Source organism: Cupressus sempervirens, chromosome 5 (assembly GCF_028749045.1).
Source record: "Cupressus sempervirens isolate cs-2001-9-10 chromosome 5, ASM2874904v1, whole genome shotgun sequence".
Lineage (NCBI taxonomy): Eukaryota > Viridiplantae > Streptophyta > Pinopsida > Cupressales > Cupressaceae > Cupressus > Cupressus sempervirens.
In genome coordinates this window covers 455,605,265-455,631,494 of record NC_143122.1, presented here as the reverse complement: position 1 = coordinate 455,631,494, position 26,230 = coordinate 455,605,265, and the positions used below count along the sequence as shown (strand labels likewise).

Below are 26,230 nucleotides of genomic sequence, written 5' to 3'. Positions count from 1 at the left end.
ATAAATAACACAATTTACTATAAAATATTTTTTAAGAAATTGAATTAATATAATATAATACTATATAAATGATATAGTCATAATGTGAATATAATATAATATAATTGACAATATTGATTATACAATATAGATGAATTTTGTAAATAACTAAAAATAATGTATTATTATAATTATTACATTATGATAAAATAATCACTGTAATAATAAATACATACATAATGCACACCAAAAATTGATAGTAATATTACAAGAATAAATGAACATTAATAAAGGAATATATGATCCAATCAGTAAAGGTCATTATGAGCATCATAATGGCGATGTAAATGAATTTTATGTACTAGAAAATATATGTTACAATACTAATGATATCAAATCAAAAAGTTACACCTAGAGTAAGGGAACAATATTCTCAATATAAACTGAGTGTGTCTATTCAACGACAAGAGGTGTGACCTTAAGAGTCACGTCCATCCAAGAGCCCACTTCTATACTGTAATACCTATAAGTCCATTTGGAAGGATGACATGGGGAAGTGGAAGGAATCAAAAGAAAGACAATTGCAAATTTAGAGGTAAATTGCTAAGTCAGATCACATCTATTACTAAAGTCGCAGAAGCAAACAAGGTTGAAGACCAATATCTATTCGAGAGCCAAATAAGACAAATACCACTTGTGAGAGAAAAAAATATTTTGAAGGAGATTAATTGGCATCCACAACACCACTAGATGTTGGGTATCAAATCCGAGAAGGAATATATTATGCCTTTTAATTTCTTTGGGAAATCCTCGGCAAAGAGAAACATATATGATACATGCAATAATAGTGACTATCATAAGGAACATGTGTAAGAAGAAGTCTAAACACGAGTCCACTTGGCACTAGTTCAATATATAATGTTGTTAAAGGTACATCTCATATTAAGAGAGCATGAACCTTTGAAATTTGATAATTAGACATACTATCCAACTGTTTGCATATTGTTGAGTTTCCCTATGGGTCATAACGTTATCAAACCACTCACATAATATTAAAGTATCCAATAGTCACAATAATTATGGTTGTAGCATAAGTCTTAAAGATCTTTTGTAATAGTTCCATCAGTTGCAAGATATCACTTTATCCTATTGGGGACCACAAAGATCATAAATTGCATATATCAGACATATCTGAAAAGAAAGGTTTAGTCTTCAAATAAAATCTTCCACTTCTTGAAGTGTATATTTTTATATTACCATAAATTTGTTCCAATAATAATATTTACTGGTCATTATTAATATTGAGCTACAAAGGAATAAGTTAAAATAATTCAAGTATTTGTCCCAAAATTCTTAGGATATCTAGAAGGGACATTACAACTCTACCTATAATCTAGGATGCTACAATATTTCTCACTATTAGATGCAAGTCTTGAAGAAGTGGCCATGTGACTTACACACACACTCTAAACAATAAACTTGTTTAGCTATGATGAACTTTATCTTCTTTGTGTATTTTTCATGATGATTTCTTTGTTGATGTTCCCTCCCTAATAGTCTTTCGAGGATGTCATGGACTAGAAGAATGGGGGCATGAGACATGCTTTACTTACTTTCTCCTTATGGGTATACTTTGTTAGTGTAAGGTGTTTAGAGCATTCATGCTTGTCCTACTTAACACCTTTGACCTACAACATATCATCCTTGTCTATTTTCACAAGATCACACTCGAGGGTTATCCTGACACTCATGCCTTGATACAAGTGTAATCTTGCTACACTAAACTTAGGGAATCTAATTGCATTAGCCATCTTGACTTACATTTCTTTGATGCTTAGATTGGGTTCCCACATTTCTATCTGACATAGATCATAATCGTATTCTCATAGTTATACTAGTGATGATTGTATGATCTTATGATGTTCCTAATAATGCTCAATGATGAAATTAGAATCTAAATGTTTTGCGACCCTTGTAGGTAAACCAATTTGCATACTAGTTTTCATTATAGGCTCATTCTAGCTTAGTCTTGCATTTTAGATATGGAGAGAGCTCTCTCTTCATCTTTCATGGACACGTTAGATAATTGCATTCATCTCTTCTAAAATCTTTCTCTCGATCATGTCTTTTATTCCTTGTCGATCATATCTACTTTCTTGCTTCTTCTATATCTATCATCAAAATGGTTAATAATATCATCAAATCTATCTACCCTTTTAGATATCTTATTTATCCTTTTTTTACTTTACCTAATTTTGATGTCCTGGCGTTGATGCTCAAAAATGGTTCGTGTCTACGGTTTCATCAAAATGAAGCTCCATTTGACATATAGTGCACTTTTTGAAAGCAAAAGTCTTCTCCTCATTCTAACTAGTCCTAATATCATCTCTTCACTCTTATTTCATTCATATCTTCATTCACCACCATGATCATGTGTTTCGATACACCAAATCATCTTCATCTTGCGTTCCTACATTCCTGCATCATCCTAAACTGTCTGTCAACCTTCTAGGGATTTCCATCCAATACAACCTTAGTTTGACCTTTGTTTGACAAATTTTGACCAAATGTGACCATGTTTGACTGATTTTATCCATGTTATGACCTCTTTTTATCATTTTGGGCATGCACACAAAGTTTCAGGTCATTCCGAGTCCAATCGGGCTATTTTTGGTTTGTGGAGCCTTCTAGGGCGCAATCTGCACTTTCAGAGTGCACTTGGGCTTCCCAAGTGCACCCAAGTTGCACTCAGTACTGTCATAGCACACTTGGGATTACCAAGTGCACACTAGGTGCACTCGGGTGCTTTTTGGGCACACTTGGGGCAGTAAGATGCCCGGAACTGCTCTCGAAGTCCCTATGTTGCACTTTGGAGGCCATAACTTTTGCATTTAAACTTTGATTTTCAATCCGTCAATTGCATTGGATTCATGTCTTTGTTGTGAACAAATTGAGCTATCATTTTCATTATTTGGTCACTGTCTTGAGTGGTAACCCTTGAAAATACTCTTGGGCCCTTGAATTGACATCACTTTTCATACTAATTCATCCCATTTTCTCATTCCACTAACTCTGATCTTTTGGCCAACCTGATTGTATCTCAATAATGACTATCATCATCATATCCTCTTTCAAATCAATTGCACATCATTTTGGAACCATTTCAACATCATTAGAAATCATATCAAATCAACTTGCAATCATATTAAACTAACTCAAAATCATATCAAATCAACTTAGAATTATCCCAAATCAACTCAAAATCACCCAGAATCAACCATAACCAACTCAAAACATGTTAGATACCTTAAATCAATCATCAACTATCCAATCCTAGGCATTGTTGTGGCTTTCAATGCTATGGAAACCTATCAATCTATCAAATCTTATCGATCTGACCTTAGTACTATCATGACTCTTAGTGCTAGGTCAAACTATCATTCATGTCATATGATCTTTGACATCGTCAAGTCTCTCAGTGTTGCATCATGGCGTTATCAATCATTTAATAACATTGACAGTGTCTGTCAGTGTTATTTATCAACCAATCTCAATCTTGTAGCATTTTACAATGCTAGTTGAATGTTACATGTCCTTAGTTCATGTCATGTGTCCTTGGCATGTTATCAATTTCATCAATCAATCAATTTGACCATGGCTTTGGTCTATCCATCATCATCCTCGTCAACCTCCATTATCATCACATTTCATCAAAGGATACTGTCACACTTATTTAATCAAAGTGGCTAATCATCTACTAATTTTCTCTATAGGATTAAATAACCCATAATTTAATCCTATGTCATTTCACTAATTATTCTTCTAAACTAACCCCCTCAATTAATTGATATTTTATTGATTAATTGATTCATCATTCACGAACCATGGAAATTCTCAATTTCCTAAGTCATATTTTCCTCCATTAATTCCATTTTCACTAATTTCTATTTGTGTGGAATAATGGATTTTTAGTTCAAATATTCCACAAAATATTGACATCATCGTGACACATGGGTGTGACACCTCATGGATTCTCCATTTACACTTGGCTAAGGTATGTCATACTCCATATATTCTTATTCTCTTATGCACATCCATATTTGGCTTCTATTGTCATAGATTCTTGGCTTTAAGTGGGTTTGAGGTGTCATATGACGCATCATAGATCCTCTTCCATCTTTAGCCAAGTTTGACTTCCAAGCGTCATACAATCCTACACTTGGCATCTTGTGTCATATGTGTCATGGATTCTCAAAGGAATCTCTTTCCATATCACATATCTAAGGTGATAATTTCAATGCTCTCATCTTCCGTGTTGGTTATAAAATGAGCATTCTTCCTCTCATTTCTAGTCCCTAGTTTCGTAGTCTTTTTGCTCTTTCTCTCACACAAAAATCACATCTTCTAGTATTCTCATAGCATTATCCCTATCATAGACTTTTGCTTCCTAATTGTGTGCACTATAGGCAATTTGGAGCCACATCACATAGAGAAGAAAGAAGGACATGGGAGAAACAAATGAAAGAGGGGGTTTCTAACCTTGTGTTGCTTCCTTTTTGTTTATTTGACTTTTATGGTAGACTAGAGGGTGTCAATGTATGTTTAGTGAGTTTGTGATCCACTCATAGTATGTTAGACATTAGCCCATTTTCTAGTCCTACACCTGGATCCATTTTTGGGATCAAAATTGAAATCCGAGTTCATCTTGATGGTCAAAATCACATTTTAAAATCCCACCTTCTTCTATGGAGCTAGTTGACCTTTTGAGGTCTAATCTTCACATCTTAGTTGGGGCATCTTTGTTTCTCCATGCCTTCATGATTTCTACACTTCATAACTACTTCAAATCACATCTTTCACATCTAAATCATCTTTCTACTTGATTTGACCTAATTTTCAAGCTTTATCCTTCTTGGTCAACTCCAGTCAAACTAGGGCATCCTATCATTTCTTTATGCTCACTCTTTGGTTCTAATCACTCGTATGCCATCATGAACTTTGCTAAATCTCAATTTTTTCATATCTGGCTCATATTTGCATTCCCTTTACCTCATTTTGATTTTGATCCCGAGGGAGCAGAAATACTCTATCATTGCTTGCTTGCTACAACTATCCATTTCTTAGGACCATATGTTTGATCTTCTTATTCTCTCTCTCTCTCTCTCTCTCTCTCTCTCTCTCTCTCTCTCTCTATCTATCTAATTTTCTTAGGTGTTGTTACTCGTCTTGGGTCCTGATATCTTCTCTTTCCTAGTGTTTAGTACTATCTCTAATAAACCATACATTCACGACTTGCTATCTCTTTCTGTGTTTCATTCTTTAGAATCAAATCTCTCTATCTATTGCTGCCTACTTGGCTTCTATATTCTTTGATGTCATGTATTCCTAGATTGATCACACATTAGTAAAAAAAGGGAAAATGTAATCACCTCAAAATGGTCATCTAGACTATTAGCCCCCTTCTCAACATTTTGGCTAAATTAGTTAATTATTTTCCTAGGCTAAATTGTTAAAAATCAATTAATTTGATTTTAAACTATAGTTTGACTATAATATCATAAGTCCATATTTGATTAAAAGAACGTCCCTTTTAAATAAAATAAAAGACCCCGTTCTTCTAACCCACTCAATGTGCACACATAAAGTCCTTCTTCTATTTACAAATTAAAAGAAAAGGTTTTTGTCTCACATGCAAAGTCAACTACTTTTCATCGGTTGACTTTATCTTACACATGGATCATGCCAAAAGTCAACCCCCACCCTTGATTATCTACATCTTGATCTTGATCTCAACTGTCTATCTACCTTTAAAAGAGATAGCTCTCTCCTTCTCAAAGGATCTACATTCTTGAGTATTGTTATGTTGTAGGTTTCTCAACAGGTGTTCATAGAGCTTTGTGGAGAACTTCTCTTCCTTGTCTAAATTCTCTCATGACCATCCTCATATTAGCTGAAATTCATTTGCAAGTAGCTTAGATGCATTTGTAATAGCTTAAACCACCTAGTTTAGTTAGAATGGCTCTTGTAATATGCTCATCTTGCTTAATCTAGTTGCATTTTCATTCTAGCATAGATCATACTTGCATTGCATCTTGAGAATTCTTTGAACACTTGCATTCTCTTGTCTCAAGAACATCCCATTGCATGGTTTACTAGCAAGGGTTGTGTCTCTAAGGCTCAATTGAGAGCTATTCATATGCTCAAAAACACTCCTTTGCAATCCATGGATAGGGAGCTCTAAGCCGACATTGAAGCATTCCAATTCATTGGTCACTTGAATAGAAGGGTTTAGTGTAGTGCACATTTCTATTATATAAGTAAATGCTTAGGCAAGACACCTATAAGCAAGAAGCCCAAGGTGAAAACTATGATTGAACTGGATGAGAAAATAGGGTGTTGGATCACTGATTGTATAAGTCCGCTAAGGGTAAGGATTGTGACGATATAATGCAACATTAGGACAAATGATGCATTGGCCAAAGAGAGGCTAGTATCTTTTTGGTAGAGCTTTTTCATAATAAGATCCTATATTCTAGACGTAATTTATACGACTTTTAGCCAAGCTCGATGTCCTAAAGACTTGTAACATAGTTAAGCCAAAAAATGGGCTAATAGCTTAGCTTGTACAATACTCTAGTAACAAATGAGAGGTCCTAGCTTTTGAGTCCCACTTGGTTTATATGAGTTTTAGCTCACCATATTTGGTAGCCAAACTAGGTGTTCCAAGCACCAATAACCTAATTGAAGGAGGTTGCTGGAAATAAGAAATGCTTGAATAGACAACGTGGTGGCAAAAAATTGTTAATTAATGTAATGCTAGAAGACTAAAGCATCAAATAAATGGTCCAAGATTCATGTTGTAGCTGGTCCATATGAACCATAGTTCAACATGTTGCTTACAAGGCAAACCTAGATTGACAAAGAACTAGTTAAAGAGGGGCTAATAACTCGAGGTTTTAAGTGAGAGTTCTAGTCAATCTATATGTGTTATAGTTTAATTTGCAACATCATAACTAAATTAAGGTCGACAAACGATCATAGCTAGATTGTTATAGTTCAATCTACAACATCATAAGTAAATTAAGATCGACAAACAATCATAACTAGATTACGATCAACAAACATCTAATAGAACTGAAAGAAATATTGAAGATACGCCTTCTATATTAATTGACTTAAAAGAAGATAATATCTTAGTTATTAGTCCCTGCCTATCTATAGGCAGGGTACTAATGTTTTTGGTTGTGGTCACCAATTAAATTTTATGAGCAAAGTCTACATATTGCTAAAGTTTACAATTATTTATTTTTAAATGAATTTTTAAACATTAATTTCTTATTTGTGATTCGCTAATCTCTATTTTTGTAGGGGTAATATTCAATTTTCTCCAACAAAAATTCAAATATTTTTCTAACATTAATTAATGAATGCACATTAATTACAACTTCATCTTTTCAACATTTGTGACAAGTGGATTAACTTTAAAAAAGATAATCATTTTATCTTCCACCTCACAAATAAATGTCTAATCAATATTAATTATCAACATTAATTCCAAATATTTGCACTTGTCACCAATTTATATTTTTAAATTTATTTTTTCTTTCAATTTATTTTTTTCTTTTTAATATTTTAAAAGTTTATAATAAATTAATCAATATAAACCTTAAGATATGCAATATAACATATTAATGGTTAATAACTTATTTTTATATATAAAATGATTATTATATCATATCACATGTAATATATAAATAAATGATTTTATTGTATATAATGTGAATATGATTTGTAATGATGTTTTAAAAGTATTGAATATTATAATAATATTTTTTAAGACAATAAGACAACATAAAGAAGATCAAATATTTAAAATTGATTAGTTTGTAATTGTGATGTGAATATCAGGATTTAACTGTGTGATTTTTGAGTCAAACCCGATGACCCATGTTTCATGAGTAGTGATTCAACATGAATCCATCTCTCATGAGAATAAATGGAACACTTAGCACTCATTGGATCTAGGTGATGCTCACAGGGGTGAAGCACCGGGACTTCCCGGGAGGTCACCCATCCCAGTACTACTCCAGCCTGAGCGCGCTTAACTACAGAGTTTCCTCCACAGTTAAACCCAACGCTTATTTTACAAATAAAACTTCCATCTATTTTTTTCTATTTTTTTAAGGTAATTTTTATATTTTATTAAATAGAAGTAGATATTTACAATTTTTAGGCAATTCATGCTTGCCAAAGATCTGAACATCTTAACACTAGGCCACTACAAGTATTCAGCTACACCCATTATACATTTGACAAAATGGTCATAAGCACCGAAGAACCTCCATCTATTTTATCTACTTTCTAACCATCACATAAGACAAGGACTCGAGCTCAACTAGAACTCTTGTTAGAGTTTTGGATTTGGATCTTCCTTGCTCATTTGAACTTAGATCAGCATTGCACAATTTTAGTCATTTAAAAAAAATTACACAAATTCCTTATGAATCAATGCTTAAGTATTATTACAATGACGTGGAGGACAGTGGAATGCATGAGATTCTCACGTAAACAGTGCCGGCGTATGTTCTAGGACTGTAAGACTGCCCACTTGACAAAACAGAACGTGTATACACGTCATTGCTCACCAATCATAAGTTATTCTGTTTCTGGCATTGCCTACGAGTTTCAGATTTTGAGCTTAATTGAATCTAATTAGAGTATGACCCGTAATTTTCCTACATTTTGTCTATCATCTGTTGCAGAAGCTGCCCTGTTTTTTCAATTCATTAGAAATCAAACTGAAAGGAAAAATTTACAAAATAGCCGGGAAGTCATCTTTTTGCATTTTTTCTCCCGGTTGTAGAACAGATTATATCGAGGGATTTAAGTTTGTTCAGATTTTTATTTTTCTCACACTGTGGCATTATGACCAAAAAAGGCACCAACTTTCCGAAGTTATAAGTCTTTTGTAATTTAAGAGATCGAGTTCGTGAAAGCAAGTTGTTTGGCCGTCAGTTTGCATATTTTTGCCAACGAATGATGAATCTGAAACATATTGAGTAGATCTAATAGCCAAAACCAAAAAAGAAATATACGGATATTAGAATTTTTTTACTCATGGCCTGGTTACCTTCTATGAGAAGACAATGGCAATCGTCTGCTTTTAATCTGGCAAAGAAAGCTTCCAATGGATTCAATCAATCTGAGTTTCATTCTTCTTTTTGTAATTCAACAAGGTTTAATAATTATAGTGTATTTAACCCATCTGAGGCAGGGGTAGGGCTCCAAGGGCTTCCGAGTAGCAGAAAAGTTACAACAAGTTTGCAGAGTAGGTTTGGTCAAGTGGATCCGTCGACCATAACCAGCCAAAAAAAAAGTACTAGTGAAACAAATGATAACACGGCGAATACAAATGCCTCGGATGATGGGAACAACCGTCTTCCCAACGAGGTGAAATGTCTGGTCGGTTTGGGGCCTACTAAGGCAGGAGAGAAGGCCAGAGTTGTAGTACTGGGGACTGGTTGGGCTGGATGTCGTGTTATTAAAGGTTTGGATACTAAACTTTATGACGTGGTTTGCATTTCTCCTCGGAACCACATGGTTTTTACTCCTTTGCTAGCGTCAACCTGTGTGGGAACACTTGAATTCCGGTCTGTGGCCGAGCCTGTTAGTAGGATTCAACCCGAATTGTCAAGGTCACCGAATTCTTACTTTCTTCTGGCACACTGTCAAGATATTGATCCAGACAATCACGAGGTAAGTTAAATTCTTAAATTAGATTTGTGGAACAGTAGAATTTGTAAAACAGCGGGAAGCTTTTGGCTCTTAAGCTTCCAAATGTTCTTTTGGTACTGAATAATGGCCATTGTGTATGTTACTCGTTTTGAAACCTTTCGGCTTATGTATGCTATCTGCCATGGATCGAGGGGAAACCATTCCACCAAAATCTGCTTGCGGCTTGAATCCAGTTTCATCTTTTTAACCTTAGGCAATGTAGCCACGGTGGAAGGTTTGGGTAGAAGAGAGGTACGAGGTAAAACATGGAGCATTTTAAATTGAAACGCTCTTCTGAAAATGCAATTTCTAGCTTTTCTTTGCAGTCTTTCAAGATCCTGCACCTAAAACTGACTAGGAAATACATCACGAAATTATTTACACCCATACTGCCATTTTGCAAAAGATTTCTTCAAAATGCCTGTTCGTGAACTGCAAAGTCCTAGCCACCCTCCCTATCTGCCACTCAAAGATTTTTGCTAAAATTGACTGTTCCCATCTGTGAGGAGAAGGTTGTATTCTTTTCGAATTTCACAACAATGAAAGTTTTTATGCTCGCCACTTCAACAATAGAGAAATATCAGAGGTAGCTTCTATGAGTTTATGTACTGTTTATAAAGATTGTTTTACTTTTGCCTTGGTTCTTTCTAAACGGATGCTCTTCTATTTAATCTGCAATATAGAAGACCTCCCTTTTGTGGCCTCCGTGCTAAATTTGGCCTCTAATTGTGGCTTCTAATAGAAACGGTATTGGACATAGGCATTCTCAGTGTAAAAGTAATACGAGTTATTGATGCAGACTTTCCTTTGATCTGCAAGGGAAACCCTAGTTGCAGCTCCTAATAGTGAGGAAAAAGTAAAAATAAACTAACAGCAGGAGCAGAAATCATAGCAATTTTTTCAAATGCTCTATTTTTGAGATTTATTACAGTACAAACTCTCTTCAATGCTTAGCTCAGCTCAGGCAATGCACCCCTAAACTGGCTTTAAGAAAAAAAGAAAAGCTCCTAAACACTGTACTACAACAGCCATTAATGGCAGTTAGAACAAAAAATCCAAAAAGATCGAGGCAGAAAATTAAAATGACAGTTTTGAAGTCATTGCTTTAAAGACACTGCACATCAACCACCGCATCATTTAGAAATTTGAACTTCTTGGTGCAAAGAACTCAAGAGCCTGATTCCCATAGCCTGCCCTTCCGGCATTTTAAGTTCTTTTCAATTTTTCACAATTTTTTTTCCTTTTCTTCTAGCTTCTTGTTGGACCATAAGTTGTCCTTGTCTGCCAATTTATTTTTCCTATTTTTTCAACTTGTTTTGGGCGCAGACCCACCTCTAGTGGTTCTCCTATGCTGAAAGCCATTATTGCTCTTCCCATCCCTTGACCAAATTTCTATCGTGCCTACACATAAACAACTAAAATAAAAAGTTGACTTACAAGAATAACATGTTCCGGCAAGTGCTTTCTCTTTCTCAATTATACGATTTAAGTATGCTTTCCATTTCTTCTTTCCTGCTTGTATCGTGTCATTGGATTGTTGCCCTATCGCAGACTATCTAGAGTCCTTTTTTCTCCTTATGCATTTGATTGCTATATCATCTTATGTCTTGCTCACAATAACATGCCCTTCATAATCATTTTCCACAATGTTAACCTCTTGAGGTCTTATTCGCTGCCATCAAACATAGTTCTCCAAAGATCTCTAGCTTTGTTGTTGCTTTATCTCTGATGTGGATTGCTTCCACAGTTTCAGAATCTTGGATCACCTGGTACACTGCATCCTCTTCACTATAGTCTTCAAGCTCTTCTCCTCTTCCATTTTAATCATTGATATTTCCCCTTTTGTGTTAACATAACATTTTCATCCCATATATCCTCTTCATCTTCATCTCATTCATTTAATGCCCCAAGCTTTTTCTCAAGACATAAATGGCACCATTTTAAGTTTCTAAAAAATAAAGCACAAAATAGAATAAATACAAATGTCTATTTTATAATGCCTGGTTGTGGTGGTGATAGTGGGGTTGCTGGCGTCACCATACATTTACTCAGCCAGGTATCAACTTGTGTGGCTCCAACTCCCTCTTGGAAATGTCAGTGCTGTGTCTGCCAAGGGTACAACAACTTGGGGTACTCCCACAATGATGGCTACTGGGACTCTCGCTGGCAAGAGCAAGTGCATGTCTAATACTCATAGTGATTGTCTGAACTAGAGGTGGTGGTCACACGGGTCATACTGGCACTGAGTAGGTCTTTGCTGATTCATTGTTTGAACATTAAAACTGCATTCTAGGCTAACATCTTTGTGACTGGTGTCTTTGATAGATGAAGATATTGAAATTGTTGTGCATCCATAGCCTTCTGCTTGGCGCTTCCTCTTCCTTGGCAGTTGTGTTGTTGATGGAACAACTTCCTCTCTAGCTGCCTAAATCTCCAAATGATCCCAATAAAATAATGTCGGCCACCCTAGTTCTAGCTGTCCCATTTGTTGGGTTCGATCCCATCGCTTTGGAGGCACCTATATATATATATATCAGAGTAACGAGAATCGCCATAAAATCGCCTGAATCGGCGATTCGGCGATTAGATTCAGCAATGGCGATTTTTTTGGAGTCGGAAATCGCCATTGCCGATTTCTTCAAGTGAATCGCCTGAATCGCCGATTCAGGTGATTCAGGCAAAAAATCGCATGAATCGCCTAGAAAAATCGGCAGGAATCGCCCGCGGCCAATAAAGTATAGAGTTGTAAAATTTTAAAAAATTGCTTGGTTTTTTTACTTTGTTTTTGACCATTTCTCTTTGTTATAACCCTAAAGGGCCTTCTATTTATTTAACATGAGTAGAAGAGAGGAAAAGTGAGAGAGAAGAAGAGAAAAGAAAAGCCATAGGTTTCTAACCGGCAAGAAGAAAGAGCACAAAAGAGATCAGCAATCCATTTGGGGAGGCCATCAATTGCATTGGGAGCATTAGGGAGCCAATCTCAACACTCCTCAACTCATTTGCAAGAGGTAAGTGCTCTTTTTTTTTTTGCATGTTAGTGTATTATGCATTTTTTGTTAAATTTTCATAGTTTTCAAGATTTTTAGTTTAGATCTTGAATGTTCTTTATTTTTACTAAGTTGCAAACTAGGTTTTGTTGTTTTGTAGCTTTTATTAGCTTCAAACTTTGATATTTTACATATAAATTTTTATTGCAGCAGCCTTTGCTTTCATTTTTTGCAAATTCGCAATGGGTAGAAAAGATGAATGTTGGAAATATAACGAAGAGTTTCCTGGAAGAACCAAATATCAAACAAAATGTATTTTTTGTAAAGAAAAAATAACTTCTGGGGGTATTTATAGATTGAAATACCACATTGCTGCTATACCTGGACACGATGTTACAATTTGCACTCACCAAACTCCTGAGGCAAAACGCACTTGCTTAATGGCATTAGAAAAAATTGAAAAAGACAAAGCCAATAGGAAAATGCAACTTGAAGGGTTAAGGGGTATTGGCTCCCATGTTCCCGCATCCGCATCTGCAGCCGCATCCACATCTGCATCTGCATCAGCTTCTGCATCTGTAGGTTGTGTTGGAGAGGGTTCTTCTAGGCCTCCTTTTTATCCTAGTTCTTCTGCTCGTGCTGGTGCTAGTCGGTCACATACTGAGACAGAGTCCCACACCAACCTATTGCAGCCTAGAGTGCGGAAAAACAGAATGGATAGTTACTTTGTGCCCCACACTACTCCTGGTTCCCAACCCACGCTTGAGGGCATGGGTTTGAACAAGGAAATTCATGATGCTGCCAGAAAGGAGATATGCAAATTTTGGTACTTTTGCAACATTCCATTTATTGCAGCCAGGTAATTGATTCTTTTTTCGTTGTTTTCTTTAAAGTTAAAATTAAAAGTAAAAGTAAAACTTTAATTATATTTACTTGTTTTATAATTTGAGTCTTTGACATCTAAATTTTTATTTGTGACAGGGCTCCTTATTGGCAGAACATGATAGACGCGGTTGCTATTTGTGGTCCGGGGTTTAAAGCCCCAACTGAGGCTGAGTTGAGCGGATACCTCTTGGATGAGATGGTAGAGGACATGAGGGCTGAGCTCGAGGAGAACCGAAAGGAGTGGATTGCAAAGGGTTGCACCATCATGACTGATGGTTGGACAGATAGGAGGAATAGAACACTCCTCAATTTTCTTGTATCCTGTGGAGGTAATTGATCATTCTACTTTCCTACATACATAATTGTAAATTTTGATTTGTTGAATGCTAATTTGTTGATGATCCATTTAATTTTAATATTCTAATTCGTTGTTTTGTTACTTGTAGGATATACCATGTTCATCAAATCCATTGATGCTTCCGCACATGTAAAAAATGCCACATACTTATGTGAGGCTATTGAGGAAGTCATAGCAGAGGTGGGAGAACAAAATGTGATCCAGGTGGTGACGGATAATGCAGCAAGTTATGTTGCTGCAGGTAAACTTTTAACTTTTCAAGTTTTGAAAATAAATTTATTTGAATTTCTAATTGACTTAAAATTGTTGTAGGTAAACTTTTGATGGAGAGGCACCCCACCATATTTTGGTCCCCTTGTGCGGCACATTGCATTGACCTCATGTTGGAGGAAATTGGCAAACTTGAGTTTGTCAAGTCATGTGTGGAAAGGGCAAAAAACATATGCAAATTCATTTATAATCATTCATTTGTCCTTAGCACAATGAGGAAGTACACAGAAGGAAAAGAGTTAGCTCGCCCAGGTATCACGAGGTTTGCCTCGAATTTCATCACCTTGCAGTCCTTGTTGACATCAAGGGATGAATTGAGGAGCATGTTTGTTGGGCGGGAGTGGATTTCCTCTTCCTATGCTACGACCACTGTAGGGATAGATGTGGCGGATTGCATATTTGATGAGGATGGTTTTTGGAAACCCGCTAGAGAAATCCTGCAGGTAAATTTATTGCAATTTAACATTTAGTATTTTACTTTTACTTTAAGTTATATTATTTTATATTTAAGTTTTGACTCAAGTTTTTTGTTTTACTTTATATGTAGGTCACTGAGCCCCTTGTAGCTTTGCTACGAACTGCTGATGGGGAGAAGCCCTCTATGGGCTACATTTATGAGGGCATGGATAGGGCCAAGGAGGCCATCAAAGCCCAATATGCAGGAGTGCAGGAGAGGTATGGCCCTATTTGGGACATCATCGATAGGAGATGGCAGAATCAGCTCCATCGACCCATCCATGCAGCAGCTTACTTTCTGAATCCGGCATATCGTTTCCGTCCTGAGTTCAAGGCGGATGCGGAGGTTCTCACTGGCTTATACACAGTGATTCAGAGGTTGAGTAGCGATGAAGATAGCGCTGCTACGATTGTTGAGCTAGACCAGTTCAACAATAAAGAGGGGCCACTTTTCTCTAGCAGGATGGCCATAAATGCTCAGACAACACTACAGCCAGGTAAAAATTAAATAATATATTCAATGTTCATGAATCTAGATTCTAATCTTAAAGTTGATTATGTAATTTTAGAGTTAACTTGTAATTTGTAAATGAGACTAATTGTTTCTATTTTCAATTTTTCCCTTATTGCAGATAGATGGTGGCAAATGTTTGGGGCCACAACCCCAAAACTTCAAAAAATTGCCATTCGTATTCTGAGTCAGCCAAGCAGCGCTTCTGGATGTGAGCGCAGTTGGTCCATGTTCGAGCACATCCATTCGAAGAGGAGAAACAGGTTGACAGTGCAGAAGTTGAATGATATTGTCTTTGTTCATTACAACCTCCGTCTTAGGATCAGACAGATTTTGGGCACTGACTCCTCTCCGATCATTCTAGAGGAGATTGATCCAGAATCAGAGTGGCTCACAGAGGTTGTGGATCCAGTCTTCACTGAGGAAGACTGTGTGTGGGTTGACCAGGTGGATATAGAGGCTGAGGCAGCTAGAGCACGTTCTTCAGGCATTGGTAGACGCACACGTGCACGCACAGGCACAGGCCCTAGCGACGTTCATGAGCCCATCTTACATGCAGGAGATATGGCTCGGCAGTCCTCTAGGACCTACATTAGACGCCTTGCTACTAGGCAGACTGGATACTCAGAGGCTGAGGCTGAGGCTGCAGCCGAGCTTCAGGATGATGTTGAGGATGATGATGATGACTATGAGTCTGAGGCTTGAGCTGGAGCCTTGTTTTTATATTTTGTTTACAGATATTGGTACTGAATCATTGATAGACATATGTTTCAAACTTTCATGGATCTTCATCTTAGATTCTTACATACATTTATGATTTGATGTCTTATGGATCATCTTACATACATTCTATGATTTAAATCATTGTGATCATTTGATTTCTATTTACTTCAGCTAGCCTACAATTTACATTTTAGATAACATAGTTACATATGTGATGGATTTTATGTTCCATGTTTATGTATGTTAAGTTTTAACTTCTATTTGATGATGTTATAGTGTGTTTAAGTTATATTCAATAAAGGGTGCATGAAATAAGTTTTAAATTGTTAAAATCTTTAAATTTAAAGGGTTTTTTCAAATTTGCCGATTCATTGCCGATTCATTGCCGATTCACGATTCGATTCGGCCTTGCCGATTCCGATCCGATTCCGATTCTTGTTACTTTGATATATATATATATATATATATATATATATATATATATATAACATTGAGTAACCCAATGACATGTTGGGTGATATGAAGTGTCTTACGCCTTCATGAATCCTTTCAGATAGCCCCCTTGTTCATTGTGCACTTTACCCACACTTAGTTGGGTCATAAATTCTATTATCTTGAACACTACATTTGAAGCTCGATTGACACCCAATAGTTTACATTTGAGGAGGTCATGTGTGCACTTCCACTTTGCCGTGGCTAAGAAGTTCTTCTTGAGTTGCCTATTTCCTCTCGAGTCGCAAATGTTCTCTCACTTTGCCTGTGTCAAATCTTTTCTTCAAACCTTCTCAATGAGTGTCTCCTTATGTTGTGGATTTATCTTAGTTGTTTTTCCTACATAAATCCCTCTTGAGGGAACACCAACGCCCATATGAAGCTTGGGGGTCTGTACAAAACAATCACTCAAAATATACATGCTAAATTTTCAAACTAATTTAATGAATTAATAAATAACAATTTTTTTCTTTTTCAAAGTTACACGAAAGATAGTTATAATGACCTTAGTATCATCTACACATGATTACTGTCATAGTTACGGGACTTTGCGAGTCCGAGGCAGAGTTAGTCTTTCCGAGGCAAATGGCCTCTAGAATCAGACTTGATCGAGGCTTGGCAGAGTCCACGTGGACTCGCCAAGTCCTGAGCTCAGGGCTCTCACCTGCGGCTGAGGACAAAAAGTGGAAAAAAACATTAAAATAAAAAGCTAAGTTGCCTTTTTTTGGTTTGTATAACATCTGTTTGACCTAAAAAGGTCATTCCACCCTTTGCTAATGCTTGTGATAGAGAGGAAAGGATTAGAGAAGAGTATTGGGTTTTGAGAGAGAAATTAGCAAACCGTTTGGCTCTCCCATATTGATTGCTGATGGTTTGTGCAACTTTGTAGCTTGCACTTAAGCATCGAGAGGAGCTTAAGGAAGCATTTGGAGGAGGCTTCTACAAACTTGCATTTCCATTGTTTGTGCAAATTTGAAGAGGTAAGCAACAAGTTGCATTTCTTTTTGTTGTTTTGTAAATTGTTTTACATTCATATTTTTTACTTTCCATTTTGTTTACATTTGTTTTAGTCTCTACTATTTAGATTTATTCTAATTTATCTCGACGAAAAACTTGATAAGTAAGAAGGCCGTAAAGTTTAAAAATCTGATTTGATGCTAACATTTTTCTATTTATAATATATTCATATTGTAGTAGCAAACACATTGACATCATGCCTCAAGGTGAGCTTTGTGGAAGTGGAGCTAGGGCTGCATGGAACCCTAATGCAGACCCAACTGCAAGAGCAAGGGATAGGGCTTGGAAACATGCCATTCTGGGCCACAAAAAGGGAGTTGTTACATGTTGGCATTGCGGTGTAATATATAGCGGGGGAGGCATAAATAGATTGAAGTATCACCAAGCACATATATCTAGGTGTGATGCTAAAAAATGCAAAGAAGTACCCCAGGATGTTATGCAAGACATGCAAGCTCTTCTAGAGGAAAATATGGAGAAACAAGAAACAATAATTGAAAAAGAAGCAACAAGAAAAAATAGCACAACTAGCTCAATAGGGATCTTCTAGTTTTCACTCTCCATTATCCCCTACTCCACCTATTGCTGCTACAGCTTCTATGAGTGTGACCATTGAGCCTCGCATTCGTAAGAAAAGGTTGAGACTTGATTCCATCTTTGTTCCACGCACGGCTCCAGGTACACAACCATCACTTTAGAGCATGGGTTGGAACAAGGAGAAGCATGATAATGCAAAATTGGCATTTGGAGGCGTCTTCATCTACAACAACATTTCATTCAATGTAGCAAGGTACTTATTTATTTTAATTTTAATTTATGTCTTACTTCTCTTGCTTTCAAGTTTCAAGAGACAATAATATGGTTATTTTGTTTATTTTAATTTATTTTCAAATTTAATAGTAATAATATAATATATTAATTTGTTTAACTTTAAATTTTATTTAATTTGTTTTAGGTCCCCTTATTGGCAAATTGCAATTGATGCTGTTATTGTGTGTGGTTCGGAGTTCAAAGCCCCTAGTGTTGACGAGCTAGAGGCCCTATTTTGACCCAAAGGGTGGTTGATGTAGAAGGTGCAATTAAGGAGCAGCATGAGGTTTGGAAGACGAAGGGTTGCACCATCATAACTGATGGTTGGATTGATAGAAGGAGTAGAACACTCCTCAACTTTCTTGTCTCCTCATCAGGTAATTGTAGACATTAAAAATTTAGAAGTAGAACTTGTACTTAAGTGATTATGTTTATAAGTTATGAATTTATGATTGATCATTGATCATTATACTAATTTGTTTCTTTTTCTTCAGGTGCCATGGTTTTTTTAAAATCAATTGATGCCTCAGGAAAAACAAAGAATGTTGAATATCTTTGTGTGGTAATGGATGAAGTGATAAAGGACGTGGGTGAGGAGAATGTGGTGCAGATAGTTACAGATAATGCAACAAATTATGTTGCTGCAGGAGAATTTCTTATGGAGAGACACCCTCACTTATTTGGACCCCTTGTGCTGCTCACTGCATTGACCTTATGTTAGAGGATCTTGGTAAACTCCTTTGGATAAAAACAATTATAGAGCAAAGAAGGAGTGTATGCAAATTCATATATAATCATACATGGTCCTCAGTCTCATGAGGAAATACACTAAACAAAAGGAGTTGTCTCGTCCAGGGGTCACTAGATTTGCAATCAATTTTCTCACATTGCAATCTTTGCTTGATTCAAATTGAGACGCATGTTTGTGAGGAGTGGATTGCATTATCATATGCAAAGACCATTGTAGGGATTGATATAGACGAGGCTTCCTTTTGGACACCGATCATTGATATTGTGAAGGTAATGTTCCTTTTTGTAAGGAAACTTGGCAACAAAGAATATAACCGTTTCCACATAACCCATAATAGATCTGAAATAAATACGAAATTAAAATCCACATGCAAGAGAATAGACAACATACCCACAAAATTGTGACACAAGATATACCCTGGGAAACCCTCATTGAGGGAAAAAAAACCAGCCTCCAAAAGCATCCATCACCATGTATTATTCAGCAAAATAACCATTGCCATACAACCATGGAAGCCTTCATGGCCATAGCCACAACCGAGCAAACTATGTGAACAAGCATGAATGCACACATCCCATGCCATGCTTTCAACCTTCACAAATGCTCCCTTGGCTAACCTGTCAAGCCTTGTCCCGCTTGACTCTTGCCTTTTTCACTCTTACTCTCTCTCTCTATATATAACAACTACCCTTGTGGCTGCTTATATAGTAGCAAGTCAAACAAAACCAAGTGGTATTACATAAACCATGTGCTAAAACCATGTGCTACCTAACCCACTGACCCCACATTTAATATTGGGCATTTAATTCTTTTCCCCAATATTAAATAATTACATAAAATATTTTTACAATGTTACAATACAACTCATCAAGAATATTCCATGGGAATCTTTACATGTTGCACGTCCATCTAGGCACAATATTACATAACAAAATAAAATAATAAAATATAACAATATTATGCAATGTGTGCAACACCCATTATCTCAACACTTTTTGTCCTCATTTCAATTTTTTTGTTTATGAAATTTTGTTATAAATTATTGTTCATTTTTTAAAGAAAAAACTTAAAGTTGATTGTTTCTCTTTCAACTTTCATAATGATTGCAGTTCGTAAAACCTCTTTTTGTTCTCCTACGAATTGCTAATGGAGAGAAACCCTTGGTGGGTTACATTTATGAGGGCATGTATAGGGTGAAGGAGGCCATTTGCTCTTTTTTGGCAGGGAATCAAGATAGGTATGGGCCTATATGGGATGCCATTATAGACGTTGGCACAATCTACTTCATAGGCCTATACATGTAGCAGCCTACTTCCTTAATTCAGTATACCAACTCAACCCACATTTCAAGGCAGAGTGGAACACAGAGATTGCTGATCCTGTCTTCAGTGATGAAGACAGAGTGGGTTGATAAGGTGGATCGGAAGGCTGAGGCAATAGCTATGGTAGTCAAGGATGCTAGAGTGCAAGCAGACAGAGTCCAGGACCTTAAGGCTAGGAGTGATGGATTCGAGTCTGATGATGAGGATTATGTGGGTGAGGGTGAGGATGAGGATGAGGATGAGGATGAGGATCAGCCTCAGACAAAAGGAGAGAGGATGGCTCTACAATCTTCCGTGACTTATCTTAGGCGTACTCGTAGCAGGACATAGACTACTATGAGCCTTAGTCTTCTACTGTTCTACTCTCTAGTTGTTATATTGATATATGTTTTGAACTTTTGATACCATGGATTTTGTAATCTATGAATATTGTAGACATTTGACACTGCAGTAACACTATATTTATTACTTTATATTGTATTATTCAGTTTTTTCCTTTCAGAAATTCACTTTTATACTCATGTGATCTATGCAAAATTGTGTATGTGTATTAAGTAGCTTCTATTTATCTCAATTATTGTGTATTTGATGTTAATTGACTAAAAAATGCATGAATTTTTTTTTGAATTTCATGTGTTTGTCAATTTCCGGAGTCCTTGCCGAGTCCGATCACCAAGTTTGAGTCTGAGTTGGATTTTGACTTTTCGAGTCAGAGGCGAGTCCGAGTCTCATAACACTGATTACTGTTTCATTTCCATTTATACATATTCAAGTAAAGAAATAATTGATTTAACTGCTTCTCAATTTAATGAAAGAGAAACTAATCTTAACCATAATATTCATCTACAATACATAATTGAAAATGCGGGACAATAAATATAAAGTACCCGAATTTTAGATGTTTTGCTTATAGACCTTATCCTTGAGTTTTGCAAGCCTTGGCTTCTAGAGGAGAGGAGAAGCATTGCCAAGAGCTTAACAGATAAATAATTCTTGTAGTCTATGCTTGATTCATAATGGTGCAATGTCTTATTTTAGAGAATATATTTCAAATATCTATGTATAAGTTTGCGCTTCAGTTATCTATGATTTTGAAAGGAAATTACTTATATGAAAAATGCCATAGTCTTGCTCGATCTAGAGCAATCTTACTATATTGTTTATAAAGAAAGAAGACATTAAATCATATCTTGATCGAGCTCTAACAACACTAATATTACTTTCCAATCTAGGCTTCAATTACGACCTCACTATATCAAATTAAAAACATGAAGTTAAGCAAAGGTATTTTCATGACTTGACTATAGGTCGCCTCTTGAAATGCTCAAAATTGTCTTGAGCAATGCTGGTGATCAGAGTCACTGGTTGCTACGTGAAATGCAAGGATAGTAGCAATCGACTATTGCTGCCTGGTGCAGGAAGCTCGACACCAAAATATTAAATATGAACAAAAGCAATGCTTGAATAAGGAAGAAGCTCTATCTCATGCAAGGTGGAGCTAGAGGATGGTATGCATCTATTGAAGAATTCTGTGGAACTCACAGAGAAGAATGTGAAGCAAGAATGGAATGAAAGTATTTTAGAGCGTAGGTGATGGTATTCACTTTGTTGGAGATAAGAAAGTTGTTTCAAAATGAGCTATCACTCCATAAATCTTTTCCTTCTTGGCTGCATGCTCAGTTACGAGCAAGAAAATGTGAAGGTGGCGAGGAGTTATAATACAAAAGGCCATCAACACAAGTATGTGGTGATATTATTAAATTGTCCACCAATCATCATAAGGGCCAATGAAAAATATAATAGAGATATGGCCGCCCAAATAAAATAATAAAATAATGGCCAAGGAGTAAAAATAACTCAATGTCTCAATATAATATTATCATGCTATACCCACCTATACTTGTGTATATATGTACACACGTATATATATATATATAAGTATGATAATCCAACAACGTATCAAAGTATACGTCGTATATATATAAGTGGGCATATATGTACGTCTTATTTGAATTTACGCATACATACATATATGCGTATTTACATATGCAAGCATATATAGGTGTTATGGGATTATTGTATTAAAACATAACAACATCACACAAGCTCTTAGACCATTTAATTATATAAGGTAACACATTAATTTAATGTTTAACAATCTTTTTAATAATGCATATATATTGACTGGGTAGCTCATGGTAATCCATAGTACTCTTGCTTGCCTAGCCATTTACCCCTTAGCCTTGCTGGTTAGAATTCATTCCTTTCGACCCATAGGCGGATTGGTGTCCCTCATCCAATTCCTCTCTGCCAATGCTTCCCCCCTTCGATGTGCTCCTGCAAAAAGAAAATTCTCCACGATAATAAAATATTCCTTAAAATAAATCAAAATGAATAACCAACTTTCCATGATTTCAAGATAACAGTAATCATAATAACATCACAACGATTAACTAACATGTCCTCGTTACATGAAATTATAATGAATAACCATCTTACCATTTCGCATGATCATAAATAATTTTACCTATCAACTGACTTCATATGAAACCTCAACAGCTATATGAACAATTTTAAATTTGGTAAAATTTGGGATGTAACATATATGTCGTATGGAAAGTGTTTACTAACTACTGTAGCTAGATTCTTGGAATGTGCTACCATATGGACCAGGTCATACGTTGTATGAGAGTTACAAGGACTATATGGTGACAGTAGACTCACATGTCTTATGGAAGTTGCAGACCATACAAAGCTCTTGAAGTCCACACAAGGAATCCATATGAAGGAACAAATAGGTTGAATGGAGGTCAATGGGTAAACTTCTCTGGCCCTTTGTGCCAATTATTTTACCGTAATTTTTTCATAGTCCTCTTTATTTTTATTATTTCTTCATCTCCCATCTTTTTTGACTTTCTTTTCTTGGCATTTTAAAGATTTTGTATACTTTAATAATTTTTTATACCTTCACAGTATTGGTTAGTCACCTTAGTTTCACTAGAAATTTTAGTCTTTGCTATTGGCCCATTCCTATTCTCTTGAATTTCAATTGTCTTGCATTAAAAATTTTTCTCCTCAATTTTTTCATTTTGCTGTTTTCTTCATTTCACTCTCTTCCTTAACTTTGATATTTTGTCTATTTATTCTTTTCCACCTTGCATCACAAGGTTTTCTTTTTATTCCATTGCCCCACTTTGCCAATCTCATTTTTATCTTGGAGGCATACTGCCACGAACAAGTACTCAGGTCACTTACAATGCGTGCCAATAGACTCTAGATCAAATTTCTTATCCAAGGGTGCAAGTCCAATACTTTTATAATGTTTGTCAATATATCAGCCTCTATATTGGTGGTACTATGTTACATCCTTTCCATTGACCTCAAATTGACCTGTAGGGTTTGGTATGACTCATCATAATCTGTTTGAGGTGGTTAGTGGGGGTTTGATGCCTTTCTCTATGTAGTCCTTGACAAGGTCTTCATTGTAGCTACTTCACTCATACATGAACCAACTGTCAACCCTCACAACTATTTTTATACAAGGTTCAATATCTTTCCCATAAGCCTCAAGGTCAATCTCCTTTTCTAACTCCTCAGGATTTGCATCTTGTTTGGTTTTATCCTCCTCCTGCTTCTTTTTCGCTTCCTCATTAGTCTCATACACCAAATACCCTTATTGCATACCTTCGTAAGGTGATATCCACTTCTAATGGCGGCTCATTTGTCTCTGAAGTACTGGAATGTCAAAGTAAGAGTTTGTTAAATGCTTATGGATTCTTGGCACAAAAATACCTTATACATGTTTACTCACTAGCCTTTCCTTAGCCATTTGGCTCGTTTCACCCTAACATTCCTTTGGTGCTAATTATGTGAGTTTTGTTCCACTACAACATGTAGGATATAACACCTAATGTTTTAGGATGAAACACCAAATATAGAATCCTCTCTTGAATAAGGAATCTCATATGCTTAACAATTTAAATGAATTGTGTGATCAATTGAGACAACCTCAAAGTTCCTTCTTAACTATGGACTTGCACTCAATTTTATGATGTGATATGTTGGTTATCACAAAGGGACTTATGTTGTTCAATCAATGGATATCAACTTGACTTTAACTTCTTCCAACCAAACTAGTTGCAAAGTGTTCCATCCAAATTTTTGGACTAATTTTAAATGTTCCTTATAGTGTTCATTAAAATTTCAAAGTTCATTGAGGATGATGAAACACAAAGGGGAGGGTATGTTACATCCCAATTTAAAAATGTTGATATAATCGTTGAGGTTTCATGTGAAGTCAATTGATAGGTAAAATTAGTTATGATCATGTGAAATGGTAAGATGGTTAATTGTTGTAATTTCATATGAAGATGACATGTTAGTTAATCATTATGATGTTATTATAATGTTACCTTGAAATCTTGGAAAGTTGGTTATTCATCATGAATTTGTGGAAAGTGAAATGGTGGTTGGCCGTTATGATAGTTTATGAATGATAACTTGTTATACTAATTGTGATTATATTGAGAAACGTGATATTATCATCGATAATTTCTTCCTTACAGGAGCACGTTGAAGGGGAGGAAGCATTGCCAGAAAGGAATTGGGCATGGGGGCACCACCTACCTTTGAGTAAATAGGTAAGAGTCCTAAACCACCACGAACAAGGAAATCGGCTAGGCAAGAAAGTGTATACCAAGGGTCACAACCATGAGCTAATCGGTTCAACTTATATAATTCAATAATTACTCAACTTAAATCTTGAGAACTATAGTTGCCTTTAAGCAATATCATTTTATGTTTTAATATTATCTTATGTTACTGGTCCCTATATCTTATGTTTAATACTATTATATGTTCTAGTATTATTATTATTATTTCTTGACATTAGTTTATTTTCTCTTTGAGCGGCCACATTTCTATATTGCTCTCATCGGCCTTTTTATTATTTATTATTGGATGGCCATATTATCAATATTATTATTACAATGTGCTGATGGCCAAAAAATCTTTTAACTCTTGCCACCCTTGTATCTTGCTCATTACTGAGCCAAGAAGGCTACATTTCACGTGATGGCTCTTGATTATAGATATCTTTTCTTCTTGGTAAAAATGAGATGCTAGTATTCCCTCATTTTTTATTTCTGCTCTGCTCTTGATACTTTCTCTACAATTGAATACACCTCTTATCGACATTTGCATTTAGAGTTTCTTACATCAGTAGATATATAATCATCGCATTTTGAATTCTCTTGGAGAAGGCATTCCATGCATCATCTAGAGCTTCTTATATTGTGCAAATCGGACATTAATCAGGTCATGTTGTTACCTTTGCACATGTATCAGTATATTCTGCAAATAGATTGTAATGCACGACTAAAGCATCTAAAGATTTTCCTACTCTGTTTTATTGATTGTAAATGAAATGATGATCTTCTTATGAACAACATGATTGTGCTGAATTGCAAAGTTTATATTTGTTTGAAAGTTTTTATTGAAATATAAACTAGCACATGTGCATCGTAAACAAGAGTATTTGCAATATACTTCTTGCAATGAGAAATTTGTACGTTGCAGATTCAAATTTGTAAAAGATCAAACTTCTATACCATTTTATATTAGAGAGCCAGATTGGTTGAATATCAAATTGATTAAAGGAAACTATCATTACATTGTAAATGCCAAAATGACAAATATACTGGCTATTATATGAATGCTTAATCATTTCCAAATTTCCTTTGGAAATGCCAATGCCAGAATGGTAGAAGAATTGGCCGTTCATATTAAGATTTAAATTCATAATTCTCTTAATAATGCTAAGGCTAGAAAGAAAGATTATTGGCGGTGATTACCATTACTCATACAACCACGTGATGAATCATCCAAGAGGACTAA

At 35.7% G+C, this 26,230-nt stretch overlaps 2 protein-coding genes and 1 long non-coding RNA gene across 5 annotated transcripts in view; all 3 read left to right on the top strand.

Moving 5' to 3' along the window:
- The first annotated feature begins 8,597 nt into the window (after positions 1-8,597).
- The window catches only part of LOC149556741 (internal alternative NAD(P)H-ubiquinone oxidoreductase A2, mitochondrial-like), a 217,986-nt gene continuing 200,353 nt past the window's right edge, over positions 8,598-26,230 (top strand). Inside the window, exon 1 of one of the 2 annotated variants that reach the window (XM_089831255.1) lies at positions 8,598-9,735. In XM_089831255.1, coding sequence (XP_089687381.1) covers positions 9,097-9,735 — 639 coding nt within the window. In that variant the 5' untranslated portion in view covers positions 8,598-9,096. The remainder of the gene's footprint in view (positions 9,736-26,230) is intronic. The other variant, XM_089831254.1, reaches the window with a different exon arrangement.
- Positions 12,004-16,102, top strand: LOC149556743 (uncharacterized). 2 transcript variants are annotated; one of them, XM_089831252.1, is made up of 7 exons: positions 12,004-12,761; positions 12,951-13,599; positions 13,722-13,954; positions 14,072-14,224; positions 14,296-14,696; positions 14,801-15,206; positions 15,342-16,102. In XM_089831252.1, the coding sequence occupies exons 2-7, from the start codon at positions 12,983-12,985 to the stop codon at positions 15,923-15,925; spliced, it is 2,394 nt and encodes a 797-aa protein (XP_089687378.1). In that variant the 5' UTR covers positions 12,004-12,761; positions 12,951-12,982; the 3' UTR covers positions 15,926-16,102. The 2 variants fall into 2 exon arrangements, with proteins under 2 accessions (XP_089687378.1, XP_089687379.1); XM_089831253.1 differs by having other exon boundaries at positions 12,416-12,761; positions 12,954-13,599.
- LOC149556742 (uncharacterized) lies at positions 17,325-20,840 on the top strand. Its single transcript, XR_016364769.1, has 3 exons — positions 17,325-17,415; positions 17,633-19,282; positions 20,123-20,840. It is a non-coding gene; the product is annotated as an uncharacterized LOC149556742 (long non-coding RNA).

Bases quoted from the DNA above. Each gene is read 5' to 3' on its own strand.
- LOC149556743 (XM_089831252.1), top strand. From the start codon at position 12,983: ATGGGTAGAAAAGATGAATGTTGGAAATATAACGAAGAGTTTCCTGGA. The intron at 14,697-14,800 runs GTAAATTTATTG...CTTTATATGTAG, and splicing joins CCGCTAGAGAAATCCTGCAG to GTCACTGAGCCCCTTGTAGC. The intron at 15,207-15,341 runs GTAAAAATTAAA...CCCTTATTGCAG, and splicing joins TCAGACAACACTACAGCCAG to ATAGATGGTGGCAAATGTTT.